At 40.5% G+C, this 25,644-nt stretch overlaps 1 protein-coding gene and 1 long non-coding RNA gene across 4 annotated transcripts in view; one reads left to right on the forward strand and one right to left on the reverse strand.

Annotated features, from left to right (window-relative positions):
* gria1a (glutamate receptor, ionotropic, AMPA 1a) overlaps positions 1-25,644 on the forward strand; it is an 84,403-nt gene that overhangs the window by 31,245 nt on the left and 27,514 nt on the right. For all 3 annotated transcript variants that reach the window (XM_079351592.1, XM_079351593.1, XM_079351594.1), the window contains 8 exons: positions 1,902-2,086; positions 6,675-6,728; positions 10,229-10,387; positions 10,991-11,158; positions 12,078-12,182; positions 14,015-14,125; positions 18,492-18,698; positions 18,974-19,419. In XM_079351592.1, the coding sequence (XP_079207718.1) occupies positions 1,902-2,086; positions 6,675-6,728; positions 10,229-10,387; positions 10,991-11,158; positions 12,078-12,182; positions 14,015-14,125; positions 18,492-18,698; positions 18,974-19,419 (1,435 nt within the window). The remainder of the gene's footprint in view (positions 1-1,901; positions 2,087-6,674; positions 6,729-10,228; positions 10,388-10,990; positions 11,159-12,077; positions 12,183-14,014; positions 14,126-18,491; positions 18,699-18,973; positions 19,420-25,644) is intronic.
* Positions 1-25,644, reverse strand: part of LOC306828869 — a 211,697-nt gene that overhangs the window by 16,525 nt on the left and 169,528 nt on the right. The gene's annotated exons all lie outside the window — the stretch shown is intronic.

Raw genomic sequence — 25,644 nt, forward strand, 5'->3', positions numbered from 1 at the left:
ATTACTCTCCTCTCGATTGCCTGGTGTCCAGGTCCTCATGTATTGCCTCCAGCGAAAGGAGGCTCATGGTAGCCAGATTCCATTATGATATAATTCCTTTTTCCAAGATGCCTTTGGAAGACCTGTTTTTACCTCGGCCAATCCTACGATTCTCCATGTCAGGCTGGCTCTGATTTATAGGGAGGTATCTGCCACATATCTACATTTAAAAGGGAGTGGGGATATTCAATGGAAACATAGTGATACAGAAACGAAATGGAACAAAGCTATAGAACATAAATTGTCAAGTCACACTGAATATATAAGGAACAAAAATCCTTATAAAAGTGCAAAACATTGTAAACTCTAAATACTAAATAATAGACTGAAAAGATACAAAGTGAACCTCGCTAAGAGAGACACTTTCCTCTTAGACTGCATGGTGCTGTCCATGGTGCTGAAACCTTCACTGACGCCACAACTCCCCTCTATTCCAATCCAGTCGTCCACTTCATCTGTCAGGAACCACCGGTTTCAGCCATAACAATGATAAACTGCATTCTCTGTCCCCATGTGGATCATTAGTTCCACAGCTACAAGCTTGAGCACCAAAGACTGCAATTATTCACTCTCAGACAAACAGTCAAAAACAAGAGAAACTGTGACAGATTTCCTGTCCCCCACCAATAATATTCCAATTTTTTTGAGATGTCTAATTTATTTACATGTTCTGTTCTCTGGTCATATGTTGAGGTGAAACACCATCCGTCATTGTTTCTTAATGACCTGGTGTCAAACAGGCAGCATGAGTTGCCTGGAGAGCAGCTGGTGTGCATTGTGATAAGGCAAAGCAATCATATTTCAGAAGCAGTGACTGCATCTCTCATTCTTTTTTCTTTCTTTTTTTTTTGGATAGGGTTTGTGTTGTTTTGTGCATACGCCATTTTAAAATTTGCTCAGTATGCATATGCAGAAGCTTGGATGAACATGAACAAAAAACAAGCATGGAGGAGGATATGCAGAACACATCTTGTATAGGCCCACAGTGGCTTTAACAGTGTTTGACAGCTTAGTGGGAAAAAAGCACGACTATATCATGTATTAGTTTACATTCTGAGATTTTGTAATTGCTGTATTTCGGCTGCCAGTCTGCTGCGTGTGAAATTACTTTATTTTCTCTGTGGAACAAATGTGACTGCCAGCTTGAGAGGAATCTGATTGGTCTACTGCCAGCAGTGAAAGAGTACAACAGTGAGTCAGCCTGTAAATCAGAGCTCAGGATCAATGTGTTCTCTAATCGCCTTTTATTTCCTGTCTTAGCATGAGCCCTTAACTCATTGGCTGCTCTACCTCTTTCCCTTTGTTGCGAAAGAATCTTAGTAGCATATCAGTGACAGTGTAATTGAGTAACGGCTCTTTTAATTGGTGCTTGGAGGACGTAAAGCTGGCTGTGAGTGTGTAGTCTGAGATGATGCACGGTCTGATTATTTGTTAGTGTGGAAGTGGTGATTATTTAGCCTGGCGCTGTAAGATCTGGAAACCACACCTGTACGTGGCAGTGTTCCTACAGTAATAGACTTTTATACTCATTGTACTTCATCACTGATGCTGCAGGGGAGAGTCTGATGGATAAACTTATCGAGAGCAGTTTGGTTCTGCACATTTTCTGTTTCTCGCAAGGTGTTTAAATTGATCTGACTTCTCACAATATAAAATTAACATACGCATAATCTATGTCTCAGACAGCCTAATAAAATAGACAGTTGTGTTCTGCTCAGTAGAATACAAAACAGTCATTTATCACTATATTCCTCTTAACTTATGCTGGAAAAAAAAGCAGAGGAAAAATGCAACGGCAGAGGATTAAATCCTGCAATTTCTCATTTCCTGAGAGTTTTACTTTCCCCTTCTCTTCACTCTAGGCCTTTCGGTGCTGCAGAAAGTTCTGGACACTGCAGCGGAGAGGAACTGGCAGGTGACCTCAGTCAATGTGGAAACCATGACGGAGGCCTCATTTTTGAAAGTGTTCCAGGACCTGGATAAGAGAAAGGAGGGCCAGATTATCATTGACTGTGAGACTGAGAGGCTCACCGGCATCCTTAAAAAGGTAAGAAGGTGTCTCTCTGTTTTGTCACAGTGATAGGGGATGATGTGAAAACAGTGTGCTGCAATATACTGTGTATATTGCAATATCAGCTTAAAGACAGAAACCTCCATACATAATTAAACCCTGCTGTATGTTTTGCCTTTCAAATTGCTCAAATTAAATGTGATTTTTTTTACATCATGTAATTTGAGCAATTAGCCTCCATATAAAGGTTAAAAGAAAAAAATACATTGAATACATTTAACACACATTTCCATGAAGGATTTACATGTTTTATTCAGATGAGCGAAGAAAAGAGGCAGAGGGAGAATATAGTTGTAAGAATGAAAAGTGGGGGTTGGTTAGTGGTTTACTGTGGGGGTTTAGCCTCCTACAACATCAAGGACAGGCGAGATAAATAACTCAGCATTGGTGTTGGAGTCGACAGTTTTTCCGTGATAGGATAATCACTTACTCACCTCTGTGATGTGTTGAGGAAAATGTTCTAAGAATCATGGTTGACTGTCCAATCACGGCTTAGCGTCCAGGCACGACTTGCCTGTCAAGCTTTTGGATTTCAGTTTCAGTAGTGGTGTATTTCAGTCTGTTTGAAATCAACAGAAGAGAAAAGATGTCCGCAGTGAAAAGTAGACTGCGAAGGTAAGCATTTAAAGCTTACTAGCTCCATATTTACAGTATTGACAAAACAGTTCTGACATATAATGAAAAAAAAGGATAATTGCGTGGCTAACGACGTAATCCTGAGGTTTAGAGGTAACATTAAAAAAATATGTTCATGACGAGCAAATTTACTGTGTTGACAATACAGACTAAAACATGGACATGGTCTAAGTGACGTCACAGAATTAGTCACAGAATGATCACAATGGTCACTGATGAAGCCAGTGATAGCGGTTGTCAGGATACCAACAACTTGACTCTTATACTTATATCAAGTTTAGTACATTTAGTACATTTCTACAGTGCAAATAGTTATATCTTTATACCCTGCTGTGGTTCACGCCTCATACAATGCACTATTTATAGTTTACACCCTGCTATAGTTTACATTTCGTACTGTGCAATAAGAAATCTGATGTCTGTTTATCCATTCAATTTCAGCGTGCTGCTAACTGTAAATCAGTCCTCCCACACTTATCCCACCTTCCGTTAACTAGGGTGACTTTTTTTTTTACCTATACTCTTCTTCTTGTTGTTTTTAATTTTTAGCTGTGTGCACTTTTAGGTTAAGCCAAGTAATCTCGTTGTACAATTTGTATAATGACAATAAAAAGGCATTCTATTCATTCTAGCATTGCTGTACTTCAAACAGAAACGGTACTTGTTTGAAACTTGATATCTGATGTAGTGTGCTTTTGCAAAACTACAAGACTCAGGGCCTGATTTACTAAGATCGCAATTAAAGAGTACTAAATTGCATATTCTCTCCAAAAAAGAAGCCCACAAACACATTTGGTTTGTGGGCGTGATCTAAAAAAAATATTTGCCTGAATGAAAACAGGTGCAAACCTTGTGGAAGCGGTAGTATTTAAGTTTAGTTAAACATTTGAGAGAGCGTTTGAACGGAAAGGAGGACGACTGCATGCTCAAAATATGTATTTGTGGGAGTTATTGCAGATGAATTTGAATTTAACAAAAAGAAAATTTGGCTTATAAAAAAACTACAGCATTAAACAGGGCCTCTCTTTTCTCCTCTCCATGTTTTAAATAAATTGTCACACATTTTGCTGGAGTTGTAAGCTGTGTCCTCTGTTGCACGGGCGCTCATGTGCGTCAGTCGAGCCATTGTTTTGCGCACCATAATATTATCATGTTTTGGAACTATTATGTTTAATGGGAAATACAAAAGGAAGCCTCCATAGACCTACCTCAGTTGAAAATCAAAAATTTATATTACATATTTTGGCCTGTTGAAAAAGAAGAGCATAAATGTAATCAATATGATTATAACATGTGAAGCTCAGAAGCTCATTTTAGAAAAAACAACTATTGCGCATACTCAGTGGCATAGCTTACCAAGACAGGAAGTGGAACTGAGCGATCACTCACTAAAAGGACAGATGTCGAGGCTGGCACGGAATCATGGGAGTGAGTCTCTGCTACTCCACCTCCCACCCCCGTTAAAAATAAACTCAAAAACAAACCGCACTGGCTGGAGTGAACATGTTTACGGACGATGTAGCAGTTCCTGCTTTCTTATGGATTTCTTTGGCGTAACATCCATTGTTTCCATGGCAATGAAAAACCTGTTGTTTCTATCATGGTGGCTTGGTCATGGCGGCCACCACAACAACTATCAAATCAAGGATTTAACTGGCTTTGATAACTGATAACTTTGGAAATGTTAGTTGTAATGTAATTACTCAGCAACACAAAAACAGTTGAGGCACCTGAAACCAATTTATCACTGCAGATTATTATATCTCCAGAAATATTTCAACATAGTCATTTTTTTGTTTTCCTTGCTAATGTCATCTTTCGAAGATTTTTTCGTCAGACTTCTAGAAATGTTTTCCCCCTTGTTCTGTACATCCTAGTCTATATGAAAGCACAGACACACATGCACATGAATGGTTTTCATACTATACATACAAACAGACAGGCCCCATCTGTATAAGCTATGGCTCCTCCTGTGTGAATATTATTGATGGCCCAGTGTCTACAGTTAAGGTTATTGCATCAGTTCTCACCACTTTACAGGAGCTGAGCCTGAGAATTTCTTCATTCAGACAGCCACCATCAATCATCTACATGTGTTCCCTCCCGTCACACTGCCCTGCATGCACAGCCAAACAATAGCGTGCTAACACACACATATACATACACCTCTACTGTACCTTTTCTGCCCTTTAAACTCACCCATGTGTTCATCTCATTCATCTTATACAGTACACAGATTCTTTAGCGATAATGCCACTGACAGTATCCTGAGAGGGACTTCTTGTATAAACTGAATATTGATGTAGACTCTGGGGAACATTCATTGCGATGCTGTGAGCTCAAACAGCATTTTCCTCCAACACAGAGACAAAAAGTGACCCGCTCTCTTGGGGCTGAACTTTGAATGACTCTTCAAATCTGCATGCATTATTAAAAACCCACTTGCATCCAAAACATTTCCATCCGATGGCCCACTGTGGCAGTAATATGTGTGCTTCCCCTACCCATGTTAAGTGTATTGGTGTCAGCGCTGGTGTGTGTCTCTCCTCCCTCTTGTTTTTTTTCCTTGCCTGGGGCTTGGTTGCAGGGTCTGCCTTGTGCTGGGGTCACCATTAATAACAAATGCCACCGCCTGTCATGACCTACAGCATCAGTAGACACACACGCGTAACACACAAACAAATGAGTGCACCCCGACGGATTAAACACAGGGGAAAATGCTCCGAGAGAGGAAGAGAGGTGAAAAATGTGTGAGGTCATGCGTAGTGCCTGAACAGACCGCCGAATAAGCCGCTTATCAGCTGAGCTAAGGGTTATTAATTGGACGGAGCATGGCTTTAAAAAAGCGCTGCCCACTCTCCCTTCATTTATGTTGAAGCGTATATTATAGTACAAAACAATTAATGAACCAGGCTTTAGCCATTAGCAAAACAGAGAATTCATCATTGACCCCATATCTACTTTAAGAATGTCTGTGAAGGGGACGCTAAATTGGCCCACATCATTTATAAATAAACCTGGCACCTCTCACTGTAAAGTTCAAACAGCCCTGGCCCTCGGTGTTGTGTCGACCTATGACGCCTGCAGGTATAGAATGACAACAGCAGGAGAGACATGGAGCGGTGCACAGCACATCATTACTTTCCGGTATTATTAGACCACTGTGGAGTTTCAGGAAGATTGGACTTTTATTCAAGTATTAGATCAAAGATTAAATTACAGCTCTTGAGGTGGTTATGTTAAAAATTAAAGTCGGAGGAAAAGCAGGGAGGAACATTTAATGTTTTTATGAGTAGACTTTTATGAATATATCAGAATAAGAAATAGTTTGTCTTGACCCAATGGGGAAATTGGTACAGTAAAATGGAGGATATATTGTGCAGTGTTGCATAGTATAGCTGCTGATTCCCATAAAAAAAGACAGAAAAAAAAAGTTCGTTGAACATACACATTTTTAATGGTCATTGGAGAAGCTTGTTGTTTCCTTAATTAGATGTATGTTCTGTAGAATATGTACTGTGTCTTTGTCGGTCTTCGTTTGATTGATGCTTTGTTTATGAAGTGAAAAAGGGGATTCTGCATCTTTTTTAACCTACTGTATCTGGTGTTTTTGCTGTGTTTCTTTTTGATTAATTGTAATTGATGCTGGCGATTGAGGTGTGGATACTTTTTACACAGCCAGCTCAGCTTGTCTTTGTTAAACTAGTCGCCTTTTAACATGTTCGCTGTCTTATTTCTCATCCACCTACTTTGTGTCTGTCCTGCACAAGGTCAAGTACTGTATAGTGCACCAAACACACTGCTGAGAGACTGTCAAAACCCCTCTCTCTGTTGTAAACACAAACACAAGCAACACACATACAGCAGCCTTCTGTTTGTGTATCACAGATATTTTATTCTCTATCTCCTCTGTGTCCTTGACTTTCAGATTGTTGAACAAGGCAAGAATGCAAAGGGCTACCACTACATCCTGGCTAACCTGGTAAGAAATCTTTATCATATCGCTGCCTCGCAATCTTTTTAAGCTTCCCTGATTTTACTCTCTCCATTCTTTTACACCTTAATTCAATTTGCATCACTATTAAATTTGGCTTTTAACAGGATTTCCGACCTTCTGTACTTTATTGCCTGTTTAATGGAGTTGCTTGTGCCGAATAATTTAGCCTAAAACTATGTGCTTTTATGTCTTTTATGTTCTCTCATCCCATTTCCCTCTTCCGCTGCTTCGTATATTAGTTCGCTGCACTGTCAAACCTGCAGACATCTCAGCAGCAGAGTGTCTGACTAACAGTAAAAAGCACAGACTGGGAAGCTGTGACAGGCTGAGACAGAAATCTATGCAGACTGACAGTGATGGAAAAAAGGTCAGGTGGCCAATGTATGAAAGCGTATATCCATTAGCGCTCTTGGTCTGCAGCTAATGGTATGTAGATCCCATAGCCCTGATCAAACTCACAAAATTCAACCAAATGAAGAGAAAATTGACATCAGTGGAATCGGTGGTAATAACAACATTAATATGCAGCTGCTGGCTTGAACAATTTCTCACTGCTGATTGGCTCAATCTCTCTTGTCTTGCCAGTTTGCTAAATTTAATTTATAATGATAAGACTCGGATGGTAACAACAGCTGATAGGCAAAGTGGTCATTTATTATGGGCCCATTAAAGGTTTGCACAAAATTACTTTTTCTGTGTCCTTGTATACTTTCAGAAATTCCCTAATTTGCTTTGTGTATGTGTGTGTGTGTGTGTGTGTGTGTGTGTGTTTAGGTGTGTGTGTGTGGGTGTGTGTGTGTAGGTGTGTGTGTGTGTGTGTGTGTGTGTGTGTGTGTGTGTGTGACTGAACCTAAAACATAGACAACATTGTGATACAGACATTAAATAAAAAGAATAACTACTGGGAAAATGTGGTCAGAATGTCTGTTTGAAATAACCCCGTCCCCCCCACCCCCACTTACATGGCCAGTGTTAGAATAGACTGGTTTCTATAGTAACCTCTTCAGCTGACTGCACTACATTAGCTCATACATGGAGCAGAAAAAAAGACATAACTCTGTCTGTTCAGCTGAGAAATATGGAAACCTAGCAACGCACAGGTACTTTAGGGAGACCGAGGTAAGGGGGCCGAGGGTCGATTCTGGATACTGCTCCTCTTAGCAAAAGTTTGTTTCCTGAAGCTTGAGCTGGTCTTCATTTTTTTACCAGTCAATTTGTGGACCTTCACCAACAGCAGAAATCTTTAAAAAAATGTTACTTTTTAGCTAGCCAATTCAAAATGGCATCCTTTGTCTCTATTGTATGGATCAGAGGAGGTAATAAGTGCAATTTTTGAGACTCGTTGTTTGGTATACTCTTGTGGCCAAGAGAGAACAAAAGATTCAAACAACGTGAAAGAAACATCCGAGCAGAAGAGACAGAGAAAGGATCGAAAGGTGTGTGTTGTCAGACTGATGCCTAGCTAGCGGGAGCCACTCCAGAGAGGCACCTTTTCTTTTCATCAGTCAAAAGTTTGCTCTTAAATCTTTGACAAATCACAGACAAATCGTCTCTCCTGCTCGGTCTCCACTCCCACCCATTCCCACTTGTCTGCCTCTTCCTTTCCCCACGCTGACAGGCAGCCTGCTGAGAGGCTGAATCTGTCTCTCCCACTCCCTGCCTTTCTCCTTCTCTAAAAAACAGCCTTCTCCACATAATAGTCTGGGGGGAAAATACAAGTAGGAGATACCATTACTGTAAATCGCTTCTTTCTTCATTGTACTCTGCCTCCGGCAGCCCTGCTATTGTTCACAGCGGCCCATAAGGTTTTGATCCAGCCATTGTTAACAATAGCCTATGAGGACTCAGTCTATCACAGATTAGCTTCGGACAGCGGCAGCCATTAAATTAGTTTTTCTTTCTCACTTCTCTGGTCCCTCAGGAACCACAGACATGAGTTCTGCACAACTGGAAAAACCTCTCGAAGTTAAAAAGAAGGATTTGTCATTTTCATTATGCCATTAACCCTTAAAGCTTTGATTGTAAAGTGCAGAACAGTGAAAACAATCTCATGAGGTGCCCTATAGGTGACTAACTTGACCCCAACCTTTTTGGCTTATGACCCATCTGAAGCAAAAAACACCGTTCTGTCACAAGTAGAATTTAATGACCACATATGAGAGTGAAATTCAAGTCCCTGTAAATAGTTTCTTATAAATATTTGTAATACAAAACTATTTTGTGCAGCATTAATATGTTTCTACTTTTTTCTTCTTTCTTTTATCCAGTAGTTTGTAACTGTAATATGGGAGTGTTTATCTTATGAATGTTCAATAATGAACACACGGTTGACAGAGTTTTAATGTTAACAGTCTTTCTTATATTCTGTTAGCAGGTACAGCCTACACATTCCTTTCCATTTGGAACAACACTTCACATAGGATAGAAAAAAGACATTAGCTTGACTTGTAATCGTCAAACATACATTTCCTCAATCTTAGAGAATCACTTTTCCTTTTCAGCTCACTACATACACTCGGCTCCAGTCCAAATATAACTCCAGTGCTATAGGATGTTTAGGGAAGAATTACCCTTAGATGGTTGACAGAATTATCAAGATGAATGAATTCATGAAAATTTGTACTATTCGTAGTAACCTCGAGGTAAATCCAGAGGGGTCACTTTAAGATTACATGGATGAGAATAAAGTTAAAGTGTCAAACAAAGGAATCATCATTCCTCTGCCATTGTTTCTCTTTCAGTATTTTCTGGCAAGTGTAAGTCACTTTGGCCTCCTCAGACCTTCAACAATCTTTGGAATTTCTTTGAAAACTGTTTTTTAAAATTCAAGATTTCTATGGAGGAATAATAACTCTTTGAACTTTGACATTCTCACAGCTGAAGTCCACTCCCAGTCCTCACCTGTGATGAGGTGTTAGAAGAAGGTATTGATTTTTTTTTTTTAGAGCTCAGAAGGCAAAAAAGACTCAAACCACTGATGGAGTGACCCCTCCTAGTTGTTTTGTGACACCCTGTCGGGGTGATGACCCGCAGGTTGACTAACGCTGCGGCAGACAGCCGGACTGAAGGCCCACAAAGAGTTTTTCCAATCACACATGACAACAGGATCATGGTGTTTGAACCATCTCTGACGATCCTGATGTCAACCAAGTAACGTTGATACTTTCAACTGTGGTTTGTGCAGTTACCCAAAGCAGGATTGTCACAAAAGCTCACATCAAGATACAGCTCACGCTTGCTTTAAGAGAGATTTCAGTTGAAAGGGCATCGAGACAGACTGATCAATAGAAACATCTCTGTGTCTCGATATCCTCTTTCTCCATGTGTCCTTCACTTGCAGGGATTCTAGTCAATCCCTCTCAGGACACAGTGCGACACCAATGCCTAATCATTCCCTATGTTTTTTTTCCTGAAAGCCTACTTTGAATACACAAATATCTCCTTTTCTACCTCTATGTCTCAATTCACCTGTCTTCCTGTCTCAGGGTTTCCTGGACATTGACCTGACAGATTTGAGGAAAGGAGGGGCGAACATTACAGGCTTCCAACTCGTCAACAACTCCGAGCCTGGTGTCAGCCGTGTCGTCCAGCAGTGGCTCGAGTTCGACAACAAAGACTCCAAAGTGCCCAAAAGTGGACTTAAAGTACTGCTCCTTTTTCTCCCTCATCTGCCCTCTTATTGTTGTTTTATTTCGCTTGTATCCACGAAGCACACAGCAGCCAGGGACATGTTTAGGACTTCTCTGTCACACTGAAAGAATGTCAACTAAAAGAGGATTGTCATTATCTGTGGGTTGTGGTAACTGCTTTTCTGTGTTTGAGGAAATAACAAACCTGGCTGATGTAACTCTGACCCGTTTGTTTGTGACTGTCATCTGAATTGAGCGCAAACGGTTATGAAGTTTTTTTATTCGATTTGGCCAACAAATGAACCATGATCCCAGCTTTTAACTGATTATTGATTTTTAGCATTTACAACTTTCCAACCAGTTGAGGAGGAGATTGATTTTTTAAATCCAGGAAGTCTCACAAGATTAACATATGAAATAAGTAATAGAGATCATTTCCTTGAGTGTCGAAGGAGAGCTGCAGGATTCTTGAAAGATGTTGTTGCATTTGAAATTCATTTTAAAGCATTCATTGTTGATTTATCGATTTTTCTTCTTCTTAAATTACCCCCCCTCTCTCTCTGTCTCTCTGTCTCTCTGTCTCTCTCTCTCTCTCTCTCTCTCTCTCTCTCTTCACAGTATACAGGCGCTCTGACATATGATGGGGTGAAAGTCATGTCAACAGCTTTCCAGAATCTGAGGAGACAGAGGATAGACATATCTCGCAGGGGCAACGCTGGAGAATGTCTTGCCAACCCACCAGCTCCCTGGGGACAGGGCATAGACATCCAGAGAGCCCTGCAGCAGGTCTGTGCACATACATGGCTCATATGTGCACACACACACACAGACACGCACTAAACCCACACATACACTCATGCAAACTCCTGAGTGGCACATTGGCTAACCAATCCTGAGCTGGGGCTGGCTGAACAAATTAGGTCTCATTCTGTCGTGTAAAGTTCACATTAAGTCATAGGAGAGCTCTCCAGTATCAAATGTGACATCATGGCTAGTAAACAAACCTGCGGGCAATAACACTCAGCTGTGATCATCATGGAATATGACATCAGCAATTGAGTTCAGAAATGTAATATTTGGCCTGCAAATGCAAATGTTGGACTGGCTGGCACAGAGACATAGAAACCATGCAAATCTAGGAACAGGGACTTTATATCATTTTTTTAATGACATTAAAATGGACTCAGGGACAAACAGTTTTCAATTAGAAATGCATAGAAACATATAATTCATTTACCCTGAAATACAGTTTCCATTAAGTATGGAGGTATGTGCTATGCTTGTGAGGGCTTGTTTATAATTGCATGTTAGTGTGTATGTGTATGCATGTGCAGCCCAAGGCTCTGTCTGCAGCGTGGCTGTGCAGAGGCCTGCTCAGAGTCAATCTAGCCATCTGCCTGCGGATAGACAGGAGATTGAAACCCTGTTCGCTCAATTAACTCCATCGCATGGCCAAAACAAACACACTGCACTGCACTGTACACACACACGCACACCGTCTGTCATTCACTCCTGTAGGGACCCTGGCTCAAATGAGTCCTATACAAATACAGCGACGCTTAACATGCATTGCATGTTAGCAGGACATGCACATGAAACAAGTTAATAGTATGTATATCATCCTTCACAGCAGACATTATTAATCCATCTGCCAGGGAGGCCAGAGGCAGTGAGTTACTTATCCATATCTGTGATTCTTTTAAAGGTCCGTATAGATGGATTGACTGGCCACATTCAGTTCAACGAGAAAGGCCGCAGAACAAACTACACTGTTAGCGTCATGGAGCTGGCACCATCTGGACCCAAGAAGGTAAGCCTGCCGCCCGAGGCTCTGATTAAAGACATTAATGTAGCTCAAGAACCACGCCTTTAAAAAACGGTTTTCTTATGTTACGTTATAACCTTGAGGCTCGTTAAAGGACTGACACGCAACATTCAATGAAAGGTGTTCGCTGCAGTTAATCCAACTTCTCAGATTTACACCTGAAAAAGCAATAAACAGACCATTTAGAAGTAAAACAAAAAAGTTCCTCAATGAGGCCCATTTATCAAGCAAAATACTTCTCTTCTCTTTAGAGCAGCACTCGAGTGATCACATGATTAATCACAGGTAAACTTTGAGCAGGAAAAGCCAAATGCAGATGAGCATTTATCTGACAACCACCTCTGGAGTCATTGATAAAAAATGAAATCCTCAGTTTACACAGGGATGCTTGTTTTTTAATGAATACATCATTCTTAATTTTTCATTGAATTCATGTGAAATCCTTATTACAATCTGGTATTTGTGTTATACGCTGAGTCAGTATGGATGTAAGGCTTCCAAAAAGAAGACTGTAATAAGATGAAAACAACAATAAAGTGTCATTGTGTACAGATTCTGCATAATTATGCAGAATTGTTCATTGCACCTGCTACTGTTTCAGCAGGCTTTGCATGTATGCAGGAAAACAGCACTGGACCGCTACTCAACATACCAACATCCTTCAAACAATCCGCAGTTATCTGACAAGTATTAGTTCATTTCTTATCTGAATGCATGTGCAGCTAATAATCCCTTGGCCATCATTCCTTAACACCAACAAAGTTTGCCTTACTTCCAGAGGCCATAACATGGTCAGACAATGTGTTTCAGCATGGCTCTGGTTAATAAATCCAATGATGTAACTTCCGACAAAAATGTTTGACTTAATTTTACAATTACCAATTATAGTTTCTGTGGTTGCTCCAAAACATGGTCCATGATGCTTGAGAAAAACAGCAACTGTGTTCAACCTCCTCTAAAATTAAGGCAGGGTTGGTAATTTTCCCCAGATACACTTTTTAAGATTTTGGTTAAAATTGTCTTCAGGTCCTGACAGAAATTATTGACTCATGTGCTCTAAAAAAGGAATAAAGAAAATCCATCATCTGTAGCAGTTTTAGGCCCGTGGAAACTTTGACCAATGTCTGCCATGAGGTAACAATTTGATGAACCAATCTCCCTGTCTTCCTGCTCGTTCTTTAACCCATGCATACACAAGCCCACACTCGAATCATGAGCTGAAATACGCTTCTGGACCAATAGTGTTTGTGTCTGTAAGTGAGGGGCGTGGCTTTTGAGGGAGTACAGAGGGGAGGGTGCGGGTGCAGATGGAGCACTGAGGGAATGCTACTTTCAAAATCATGCCAGCCTTCAAAAAATTACCAATTACACTGCCTTTAAGACAATATTTTTGTACATTTTTTTGTGGACATGCATCTAAGAGTAGAAGTGATTCATTTTCAAGTAAATTTCAAGATGTTTCTCAAAGCAGTGGTTCTCAACAGGTCTAGCCTCAGGACCCACCAACACTACCTCAGTGAGAAACCTTAACCAAATTTCTGAAATGTTCAACCCCTCTGATTTATGTGAAAAAGACAAAATAGGGCAGTTTTGATCTCAGACGGAACGAAATGTGAAAGAGCGCAGAGATCGAACAGGACAAACGTGTCTTGTAAGAATATCGTCGACTTTTTACAACAACTTCTTTTCCAGGCACAGTTGGAGACCCACTAAAAACTGCTCTGCAACCCACATATGAGTCCAGATCCACCATTTGAGAACCTCTGTCTTACTGATAAACACATTACCTGATTTATGACATCCTCTCCTTGGATCAGGTTGGTTACTGGAATGAAGATGAGAAGTACGTGACTACAGCCAGCTTCATGAGAGGCAGCAACGAGACCTACGGCCTGCAGAACAGGACTTACATAGTCACCACCATCCTGGTAAGTCCGTGTGAAACAGAGAGGTTAAGGGAAGTGGCTACAGTAAGGATGGAGAGCGAGGTAGAGAAAGGCGGGGTAACATTTTTCATTTTCCTTCCTGATAGAGTTCCTAAAAGTTCAAGTCCCTGATGGAATTCAGCAGACATCTATGATTGTATCTTCCTTTCTTTCTTCCTTTTCTTACACTACTTTGCCAACATCTCTGTCTGACCTGTGCTTGGCCGCAGCCACATTCAGAATCCCTCTATTTGTTTTTGTTTTTTTTACTGCGTTTTGGTTCATTTAAGTTTGGTTTGTCTGTCATTATGCTCGGTTTTATATTTTCATTTCTGTCCTTTTGTATTTCTCTTTCTCTGTCTGTGAAACTATTTTTTCTGTGCTCTGAATTTAAATTAAATGCCACACTCACTTTATTTGTTTAGCACAACATTTGGAGTGGGCATTTCATGACATTTCTAGCTTCACAGAGTTTCAGAAAACATGTTTTTCTTAGTTTAATTTCTAACCTTTAATTATACTCAAGAGTATTGGGGTTTCCCTTATGTCTAATGCATCTAGATTACAGACACATAATTCAAGCAAAATGAAAGTTCCCATACAATCGTTTGCAAAAACAATAGAACAACAGAAAATAAAAGAACAGTAACAATGTTAACAGTGCTTTTGAGAATATAAGAAGGTCAGGACAACTTCTCCTTTTATGTTCTGAGACAAACACAGAAGAAGAATAGTCTGAGACTGTCCACTGATTCATATTAATAGTACTATAAAGAAAGTACTTCCAAAGTATGTAATTGCACTGGCCTTCATTTCTCCTTCGCCCAAATGTTCTCCGCTCGGCTCAGATGACACCATCGGGCTGTTCAAAACAACTCACCAGGCTGTGTTAAGTGTCCAGGCCTACATCATAGAGATGAAGCTCTGCAGCGTGTGAAGGTTTGAGAAAAGGGCAGCGACAATTCAATCTGTCCAGCTCATGGCACCCAGGTTACCATGACATTTTCCGTGGCAAAGCAACATAGCAGACTTTTCTTGGCTGATAAACAGTGGAGGGTAATAACAATGGTCATGCTGTATATCTTTGCAAGCACAAGATGTTCCCAGTGTCTGCATCTTGATGAAAATTTAATATCAAAGAACACTCTTTGAGTCTGGAGAAGCCTGAAGCCCAGCACTGGTCCTTTTTGTACTCCTGGTTTATTTTTCAGTGGGAATTTCTTTTATCTCTGAAATCACTGCTTCAACATAATTCTGTTGGACTTAAAGTAGATATTCAGTTGCCAGCTAGTATGAGGATGAATTTTCAAAAGCTGAATAGAAATACAGACTCTAGCCAAGCATTGTGGGTGCATCTGATCTCTATTGTTTAGGGATTCAATGACTGCACAAATACTTCGCTTTTAACAAGACTCACCACATACCAGATAGAAACTTGGTGAAGGTAAAAGAGGTGATAACCAATGTTTAGTGGTGAATGTTCAGTCAGGACCCTTCTAGCATAAGCAGGAAACATCTAAACACAACAATGTTATGACATAACCAATGTGAATCATCGAGCAATTGTACATTCATGTCACATTATGAAGCCTGTAAATACCAGCATCCGAGTCAGGAAAACCTTTTACATCATCCTCTTATTGTTTGTTACGTCGTTGAGAATCGTACACCATTATCTTTCCCTGACATGGCCAGAACAGTTTCAGAATCAGAGTTAGCCTGAAACCTCTCAGTTATGGGCCATGCAGCTTAAAATGTCTCTGGATACTTTGGTATACTTACAACCAATCAGAGCAAATGAAACATGTGACCTTGTGCTAGGTTGCTTCAGTAGGTAACTGGTTGTGACATCCAGAATGGCAGAATAGCCATCTTGATTGTTTCTAAGAATGCATACACTCATTGAACTGGGCATGTTGTAGATTAGGCAAACGGTTCTGATTGGCCCAACATAGAAATCTATCAAAAACAAAAAAGGCGAGAAAGGTGTTGCTGCAGTAGAAGCGTGCAAAAGAACTAGTTCAGATAGAAATGATTCTACCCGAACTAAGGAGCTTTGGATTTTCTCAAATACGCATTAATGAGCAGAAACGTGATAAAACTAGGATCAATATTGGTGATGCTTTTAAAAATTAGAGAGGTTAAAACAAAGAATGGCTAAACACTTAAGCTTCAAAGTCTGCAACATGGCAAACTGCAACTCTGTGCCAGACAACTCTCTTCAAAGCTAGCTAGCTTTGTTACTTCCATTGACTTCAGTTGTGTTGTCTTTTATTTAATTAATATAAAATGTCACATTTAAGATGATTCCCAATTATCTGATTTGAAAAGTGACAGATGTTTTTGAGGGGAATCAAAGGACTGGCGAATCGCACTACACAAAAAAATGTTTGGACCCCATTTAAAAATTTGTGAAAACTGAAACTGTCGTCTTTTCCCATCTAATTAAAAACATGTCGAATCCTCATTAAACCCATTGGCTGCTGTCTCCCAGGAGTGTGGACCCAAAATAACTCTTCCTGACATAATCTCCTATCAGTGTCCCCTTTCCTAAGAAGATAAATTGGTTCTCTGTCTCTGAACCTAAGAGAAGAGATAAGGTGTGAACAGTTATTGGGCTTTGGGGGGAGCAGTCAAAGTTTGAAACCATCTAACTTTTGGGCTCACTGATTGGTTGTTTGAAGGAGTGTGTTGTTTTGCACTTTGTGTTTCTGCACAATCCTTGCTGTCCCAGGCTGTGCACACAGGGCAGGCTAGGGTTAAGAGGAGATCTAGAGGAGCCAAGCAGAACATGTTTAACGGAGCGGTCAAGCTCGGTGTCTCCGCAGTCATGGCTTTATACTAAAAGTAGGCCATGAGTGGAATTTTAAGATTTAGTTTTACCATGGTAAAAGTTTGTTAATAATGGCTTTCTCACCATGTGTGACTTGTAAAGTTTTTCACAGGCTGTAAGCAAGACATGGTTTAATTATATAGCTGAAGAAGACTTGCTCATGGACTGTTTTAACCAAATACATAAGTGGACTTTTGCAATTGAAGCAACAGTAAAAATTGTGTGTGCATTTGTTTTATTTTGTACTGCATACATTTCTGTCTGTTATGCCTGTGTGTTTCTGTATTACATTAAAATGACTAAGTGACAGCTGATATCAGTGGGACCCTTTCGAGGTCAATGCGGAGACTGAGTCCTAGAGGAGGATTTGTATGTCATGCTATGTCTGTGTGTGCTCGCTTGTGCCTGCACACAAATGCAGTTGTGTGTAAAGTGTACATGTGCATGCTCTCACATGTGTGTGTATCTGACTTTGTGTGCTTACACTGAATTGCGTGCGCTACGGCAGACCTTTCTCACCAAAATCTCCCTGGGGTGTGATTTCTGTACCAGTGGGCTCTGGGTTTCCATGTGTAACAATGATCACATCCAGTAAAGGGCAGGAGAACCCTGATAACTGAAACACACAGAGGGACTCCCCTTCCTCCAGACCCTGATGAAATATGACGGCAGGATTTGCTCAGCTCAGCACAGCCTTAGCTAAAAGCAGGCACACATAGCAGCTTGTGGGAATTGAAGGCCAGCAGGTGCTACTGGACAAGTCACACTGAGCTCACTTGATTTATATATGAAATACAGTGTTTTCTTAAAGTAATGAGAGGCCCCATGTGTCATGTCAGCTGCAATCCTCAGGACTGCCAATCAGTGTGAGTTGTTGAAATATCGGTATGTTGCAACAAGAAGTGCTGCCTTGGTCAGGAGGTCAGCGATGTCTTCATGGCTATCTAAAGGGCTCACACACAGACCTACAATCACAGATACACACATTCACAACCACAGATACTTCTTCATCTGAGATCTGTTGTGCGCTCGTTCCTACAACTCCTTTCTATATGGGAGTACTTTCTGCACGACAACATTTAGGCACCTTTTGTGTTTTAATTACAGACCATACCTTTATTAAAAAAAGGCAAAATAATACCTGTTAATATCCAACATTTATCTTTTCTCACCAACTTTATCCCAGCAATAATTGTATGTTTGGGCCCAGTAAGACGTTCTATTCCTTCGGGTAAAACAATATGTGATGAATTGCACTAAGTGATACAAAGAAACGTTCTTCCCAAGATCTGAGCTAGTCATATAAAACCTAACGACACGCTAAAGCTTTATGATCAGCCATTACGCTATCCTTTGAATTAATTAGCTTAACAAACTGTACTGCTGTAAAAAATGATGCGACTGCACTCACGTCAGCTTGTGTCAAGAAATAATCCCTGACAGCGTACAATTAGTTTTTACAAGGGTGTATAATGTGTAATATTGATGTTTGCAGATTTGAAAAATCGGTGCTCATGCTTGCCCTCCATCCGACAGGAATCTCCATATGTGATGCTGAAGAAGAACCATGAGCAGCTTGTAGGGAATGATAAGTACGAGGGCTACATTGTGGAGCTGGCTGCAGAGATAGCCAAACATGTGGGCTACCAGTACAAGTTGAAGGTCGTATCAGATGGCAAATATGGAGCCAAAAATCCTGAAACCAAGATGTGGAACGGGATGGTGGGAGAGCTGGTGTATGGGGTAAGCAGAAAGAGTTTTCTGTTGGAGTTACACCTCTACACAGTTAGGGTTGAAAATCTACAAGCAAAAATGACTAAAAGTCTCATTATAGAGTCAGTCTTTTCTCGATGCAGATTTATAATTTTGCCATACCCAAATATTTCAAAATCAGTACACATTCTTTGGACAACCTTTAGCGCTTTTGCTGCATTAGAAATCAATTTCAATCAATACAGTTTCAAAATTGGACTGTTTGTTCTTTTTTAAGTCTTCCTCTCTCTCTTTCTGGCCCTTAGAAAGCAGATGTGGCTGTGGCTCCTCTGACCATCACCCTGGTCCGTGAAGAAGTGATCGACTTCTCCAAACCCTTCATGTCTCTGGGTATCTCCATCATGATCAAGAAACCCACCAAATCCAAACCTGGCGTCTTCTCGTTCTTGGACCCCCTTGCTTACGAGATCTGGATGTGCATCGTGTTCGCCTACATCGGCGTCAGTGTCGTCCTGTTCCTGGTCAGTCGGTTCAGCCCGTATGAGTGGCATGCTGAAGACTACGAGGAAGGAGCTGAGCCGCAGACACCCACCCAAGCTTCAGCCACCAATGGGGTGCAACAGGGCCAGACTCAGACACAGCAGAACACCAATCAGCAGAGTCAAGAGCAGACCAATGAGTTTGGCATCTTCAACTCCCTTTGGTTCTCGTTGGGGGCCTTCATGCAGCAGGGCTGTGACATCTCACCACGGTAAGAAATTGAGGCCACACTTTTTGTAGCGTTGCAAGCACAATGGTATGTGTGTTGGTGTGTGTTTATTGGTACACAAGGAGATACTGGGTGACACCTGTCTGGCATACCAACACTTCAACAAAAGGCTCTGCAGTCTCGTTCAACTCAGCTGGGCTTTGTTCATTGAGATTTATTTCTTTGTCCGTCACTCGTCATACAGAGCAACCATAAAGGTTTGATGAAGAGCAGCGGAGGGAGTTTTTGATGTGGTCATGTTGCAGAGTGTTGCATCTTCATTGCTTGTTTCCAAATACTTCCTCGGGTGTGTATGAATGAACTTGCTGAGCTATAAAAAACTGTTTTGGCAGCTAGTTGATTGTTTTTCAAAATGCCCAATGCTAATCTTTAAATCTGCCTTCCTACCCTTGTATTGATCAATAAATCAATAAGTTAAAAGTGAATATCAGACCCTTCTTGAAGGATTCTTGTGTGAGTATTGAGTGGTATGTGTTGTCTACCCTGGAGTGCTCTCATGAGCTATGGGATGGAAGCATTCTCAAAAGGTCACCAATTAAAAATCTCATTAAATGTCTGAAATTAGAGACTCTGAGGTCGACTTTTTGAGCTTTCCAGAGGGACCAGAGGGAGGAGATGGGAAGATAGTGTCAGTGCTAGCACTGTAAGTTCTGAACCAGCAGAGACAGGTTAGGTCAGAGAGAGATGTACTGCTTCTTGTCTATTTAAACATTAAGGGACATATATATTATGTATATGTGCAGTGCAGCGGTGCACATATGCATATAGTCTAGTATGTATAGTGTGAGGATGAGAGGCTGCTTCTATTTCTTTATTGAATATTTATTTTCAGCTTCGGACAACAATATTCCCGGACCTTTACAATGCTGTGCATGAAACCATTCCATTTTAACAACATAAATAAATGACTCTGCCATTATGAACCTTTTGTTGCTTAGATTTACCTGAGAAGATCAAAATAGCTATTAAGTCAGTAATGTGAGCATGAAGCTAGAGCCGTGGATGGTTTAGCCAGAGTCCATAAAGACATAAGACATAAAACACAACAAATATACAAAAACACAGCTTCGGCTCACAGATGAACATGTTTAATCTTGTTTGTTTTATTTTTTTAAACTCTCTTGCATGAAAACAAGACATTTTGAAGAAAATTAATAAAGAACCAAACTAGTTAACATTAGCTTTGCTAGTCATACCTTGGCTATAACATCCTCTCTTTAGTTAGCTCTGGCTGGACAAAAAGCGCTCTCAAGCTTACTTTCAGCTAAGTGAGAGTCGGACTTCGGCCAGAAGTGAAATTGACGTGCTGCAACGTTGCATTGTAGACTTTTAAAAGTTGAACTTTTTAAGACCGCTAATGAAATGTGGAACACAGCAGAGAGTGCATGCTGTACCCAAGGAAAACAAGGGTTTGGCTGGGGATGCTTTTTTGAAGAGTCTCTGAGTGGTTTTTAACTTGTCATTAAGCTCTCTTCAATGCCGAATTGTCCCTTTAATATTATTTTTTTTACTTAAAGTAGTAAAACATATTTAATGGATAATTTGTATCTGTAGTAGCTTTTAAGCTAATATTCATCTGGATTGACAGAAAGCACAGTTCATGTTTTTTTTTTTTTCTTTTTTTTTCTGGGAGGTTTAACTTTTCTAAAGAAATGATCCGTCAGAAGAATTTAACAAGTAGTTCCTGTAAAGATGTAACTTCTGAAACAGAGTATTTAGGACACTGTGTAATGTGACTTTTGCATTTTTTATGGATTTCTTTTTTATGTTTAAAGCAGCGAAAGTGAACATTAAATCGAAGAAAATCCCACCAGTCTCCTAATCAGCTTTAGCAGAGGAAACAATAACTGCCTGTATGGCCGGACACGGAGGTAAAGCTGTCGTCGAGGTATTCTGGAAAACATGGGTTTTGGAATTGTGGTTCAAATGACCCCTGCGTTATTTAGGCTGATCAGTGAACAAAAATAGTAGACGTATTGCAATTCAAGTCTCTCAAGCTGAGTGTGATTGCATGTTTAAAAGGGTGTTACTGAGACGGCAGCAGTGCTCAGTCAGCCTTCCCAGATGGAGTTGTTGAAGGTTAAAGAAATTACAAAAATGTTCAACACTGCATTTCTGTCTTGACTTCCATCTTGTGACATTTACAAAATGTGTTTTCACTTTGCTCTCACACTACACAAATATCAGAAGGACCTACACACCTGCACCTACAGGCCTGTGTGTTGCATCAAGGTGTTCAGCAGCACACAATGTATGTACTGGATCTCTACACCCACAGGCCTTCACCTGACATTTACCATTTTCTGCCCGGAGACTCGGCTGTGCTTCATACAGGATGAAGCCTATTGTCCGAGTATTCTCCTCATCCAGCCACAAAATACATGTGCAACAACTATTGATTTCCTTGCTCGTCTTACAGAGACAGACAGAGAATGTCACAATGCATCCTGTGATTGTCCCTTCCCTATGTTTATTTTTTCTTTACGTGCACGCACACACACCCGGGCATTTCATAAATGTTTTTGAGTGTGTGTGCATTTGTGTGTATGTCTCCGACGTGCACTTGCCTACACACAGGTTCATGCATATTGTATTTGTATTTGCATTTGGTTTGCTTGAGGGAAAGCAATCTCTGCTGATGCAAGACCTCTCACAAAGAACAAAACAGATTTTCTGGGGGGGACTTGAGGCAGCTCTGTTGATGGCACCTTTAACTCAAATGTAACCAGTCATAAGTTCATTTATGTTTCATCATCAGGTGTGACAATTGCAAATGCAGTCTTCGCCTGAAGTTACATTTAACTACAGCGATGTGACACGAGAGCAAAACAGTTGTAGAATATGTTTTTCCTCAAGAATTTCAGGATACATGACCTACTTGAGGAGCACACAGACATGTGTTCTTATTTAAATAGGTCTCATGTGGAACAATTTTCTTAGTGATACGCTCTTTGAGGGCTCACACTCTCCAAGGAATCTGTCCTCGTGCTCCATGTCCTTCCAAGGTGACTTTCATTGTCTCATCTGCTTCTTTGGTGAGAAACTGTCTGTGAGTGACAGCATGAAAGAAAAGAAAGCCACACGTGGTTCGCGGTGTGCAGCAGTCCGAGTAGTAGCGATCACAGCGTGGTGGATTGTGCTCTGTGTCTGAAAACCAACACAGTGAATGTTTCACCCCAGTGAATGCTGCCCTGAAGGAAACAAGTTCCCCTTGAAGATTTGGGTCACCTACTTGCTCAAGTTAGAAGAGCGTGAATTTACACACGGTGGTGGATGTTGATTTATCTCCTTAAGCGATACAATTTCCCTCTGTGTGATTTGAAAGGACATGTTATAAAATGGTGTTTTCTCAAATGAAAGCAAAAGTTGTGACCTACAAGGAATTAGTAAAAAAGGATTACTACTAAGACAAAAAAGACTCCCAAAGACATTAATTTTAAAACAAATAATGGATTCTATAAATGTAATGAATCACTTATGCAGATACGAAACACTAGGGCCTGATTGAAATGGAATTTTTGGTGCCAATAACGATGTCTAAATTGGACAGAAGAAAAATCTGATCAATACAGTATATGTTGGTATGGTCTATGTTCCATCCTTAGAGATAGATGCATAAGGATAAATAAATGTATTGTATTCATCCTTCAAATGTAGTTATCAAACACTCGTGGAAAAGATATACAGTACAAGATGGTCACTTAACTGGAAAGTGCACGTACATGCGTCACCTCTTGACACTGGAGAGTGATAATGCTCATTGTAATCCATACAGCACCCTGCTGGTAAAAGTAAACTGCTGGTGTAATGCAATGATACTAAAATGACATCATTTGAGTGGTAGTAATATTAGTGCTATACATAAGTTTTTATTACATTAATAGAAGATCATGATACCGAACATATAAAAGAACTTCTAGTTTTGCCTTTCGTGACTTTCATGTGAACCGCTCGTCACTTTGCTTTTATAAATAACAGGTGACAATAGAATTTTCCGGAGGTGCATGCAGCTCTGGGGTAGGCAGCTCGAGGCGCTTCACTCCTCATGTGTCTCCATTTAATCAGAGACAAAAGGCCAAGGAACAACAGTGACGATCCACTCTGTCCTCCATTAATCAGTAGGCGTGTTTAATTTCCCTGTCTGCCTGGACCCCAGTGTGTGTGTATGAGTGCGCTTTAGTCTGTATGCATGTGTGCGTTCTATAAAAAGCTGAGGCTCTTTTTGCCACAATCTTTGTCTGCTGCCTGACTGCATCTCTGCGTTACTCTTACAGGCAGCTGTGTTTGTGCATGCACCTGCTTTTTCTGTGTTAAAACATGCTCGCAGACATTAGTACGTTGATGTGACGCGTTCATTTTTACAGAATGTAAATCTTTGGGTGTGGGTATGCATGTATGTCTGCGTGGGTGTGTTTCAGCCTCCCTGCTCCTCCTGCTATTTATTTTCTGTGAGACCTTGTTTACTGTGCTCTCTCTAAATGTCAGCACTGTCAGTCAGGTCCTCCCATAAGCCCCAGTCCGTGCTGTTGGGCCCTCCCTGTGTTTATCTCTGCAGACAGGTGGACTCTGAGTTTAAGCCCCCGCCCAACACCACTTTATCCAGCCATCCATCCATGCATCCATTTACTTCCTCTCCAATCAATCCAGTCGTTCTTTCATTCTCCCTCTGCTTGTCCGTCTGTCGTTTTTAGACATCGCTGACTCTTCATGTTGTTGTGTTTGGTTAAAGAATATGCCAGGTGCAGCATATCACCCTAATCTGTATGTTCCTCTTTCTCTTCACACAGCTCCTGATAGCAAACAGCTGCAACCACAAAGATTTGTTGTCTGAGGTACTCACCGTGCTTTTTGGACTTTGGTAAATTGTACAGAAGTGGTTCCCATGAAACTATCAGAATCAGAAATGGAAAACCAATCCAGACAGATTTATTTTTTTAAAGTTCAAATTTTTGAAAAGTTTTCAATCTTGGATTTCAATTGCATCAGCTTTTGAAGTATTTGAAGAAGAAAGTGTCCCAGTCAATAACTGTCTTCATTACATTCCAAAATCTAAAAAGATTTTGATTTTGAAAATGGGGTCACTGGAGTCTGAATCTTAGGCTTAGGAAGCCTAAAAATCTGCCTTGAAATTGTCTAATTCCTTTATAAAATCGTAAGTCTCCGAGAAGATGTATGTTCACCACTATGAAAAATCTGCTCCCTTTGACGTAGACAATTCCTCGAGATTGATCACATATGGATCAAGTTCTGGTCAGCTTTCGACTGACAATCAGCACAGCTCAGCTTTATGAGTTTGAGATATCCGAGGAGGAAGAACAAGCCCTGACCTGTATAAAATCATAAATGTTAATTGGAGATTGGATGGAGAGATACTGAATTCGTTGTTGTCTTTGTACCTTTCAATCAAAATCATCAACATGCACGTGCAATGTCAACTGAGCTGTTCCAATTTGTTGTCAAAGCTGTGATTGCAATGGTGAATGGGGGCTCTTTAGTGTGAGATACATCTATGATATCAAGAGCAGCAGACCATGTACAGTTCACAAACATGTGCATTAGGAAACAGACAAACCTGTGAACACATTTAAACACGTTCATTGAAATACTTGCAGAGGGCAGAATGCATTATTTTAGAGGATTTTTATTTAATTTGATATACTGTATTCATCTGGAGGGGAATTACAACTTTACATTCTGTCATTGTGAGACACTCCTATGGCCCGAAAGCACAGACAGGATCTACAGGCTACATGGGGACTCTGCATTTTATGGGATGTGGCACCTTGGCAGTGCTCTGGAAGTGAACTGGCACCTCTACAGCAAACAGTCACAATTTCCACACTTGGCTTGACTTTAACGTATGACTCCCTGGTTCACGACCTAAGTCTATACACGCTAAGCTTCTGCCTCCCCCAAATAACAAAATAAATAAATAAGAAGTCAAGATTCAAATCCCAATGCCAGGAAATATGATCTTAAGTGACACAATGTTAAATGTTTCATCAAAAATACATTCCTTACAGAATATAATGCAGGTATTATGTACGTACCATACATGAGACCATAAATAACATAGTAAGAACGTGGGTAAGAGCGAGTTCCCAAAAGATTTAAATGCCTTAGATGAAGAAATTCAAAAAATTAATTCAAAAACCAATCAAGGCAAAGTGGAGCAGTTTGTAAAATGAGCTGCAGTATGTTTGATAA

Source organism: Symphodus melops (genome assembly GCF_947650265.1).
Source record: "Symphodus melops genome assembly, chromosome: 9".
Taxonomy (NCBI): Eukaryota; Metazoa; Chordata; class Actinopteri; order Labriformes; family Labridae; genus Symphodus; species Symphodus melops.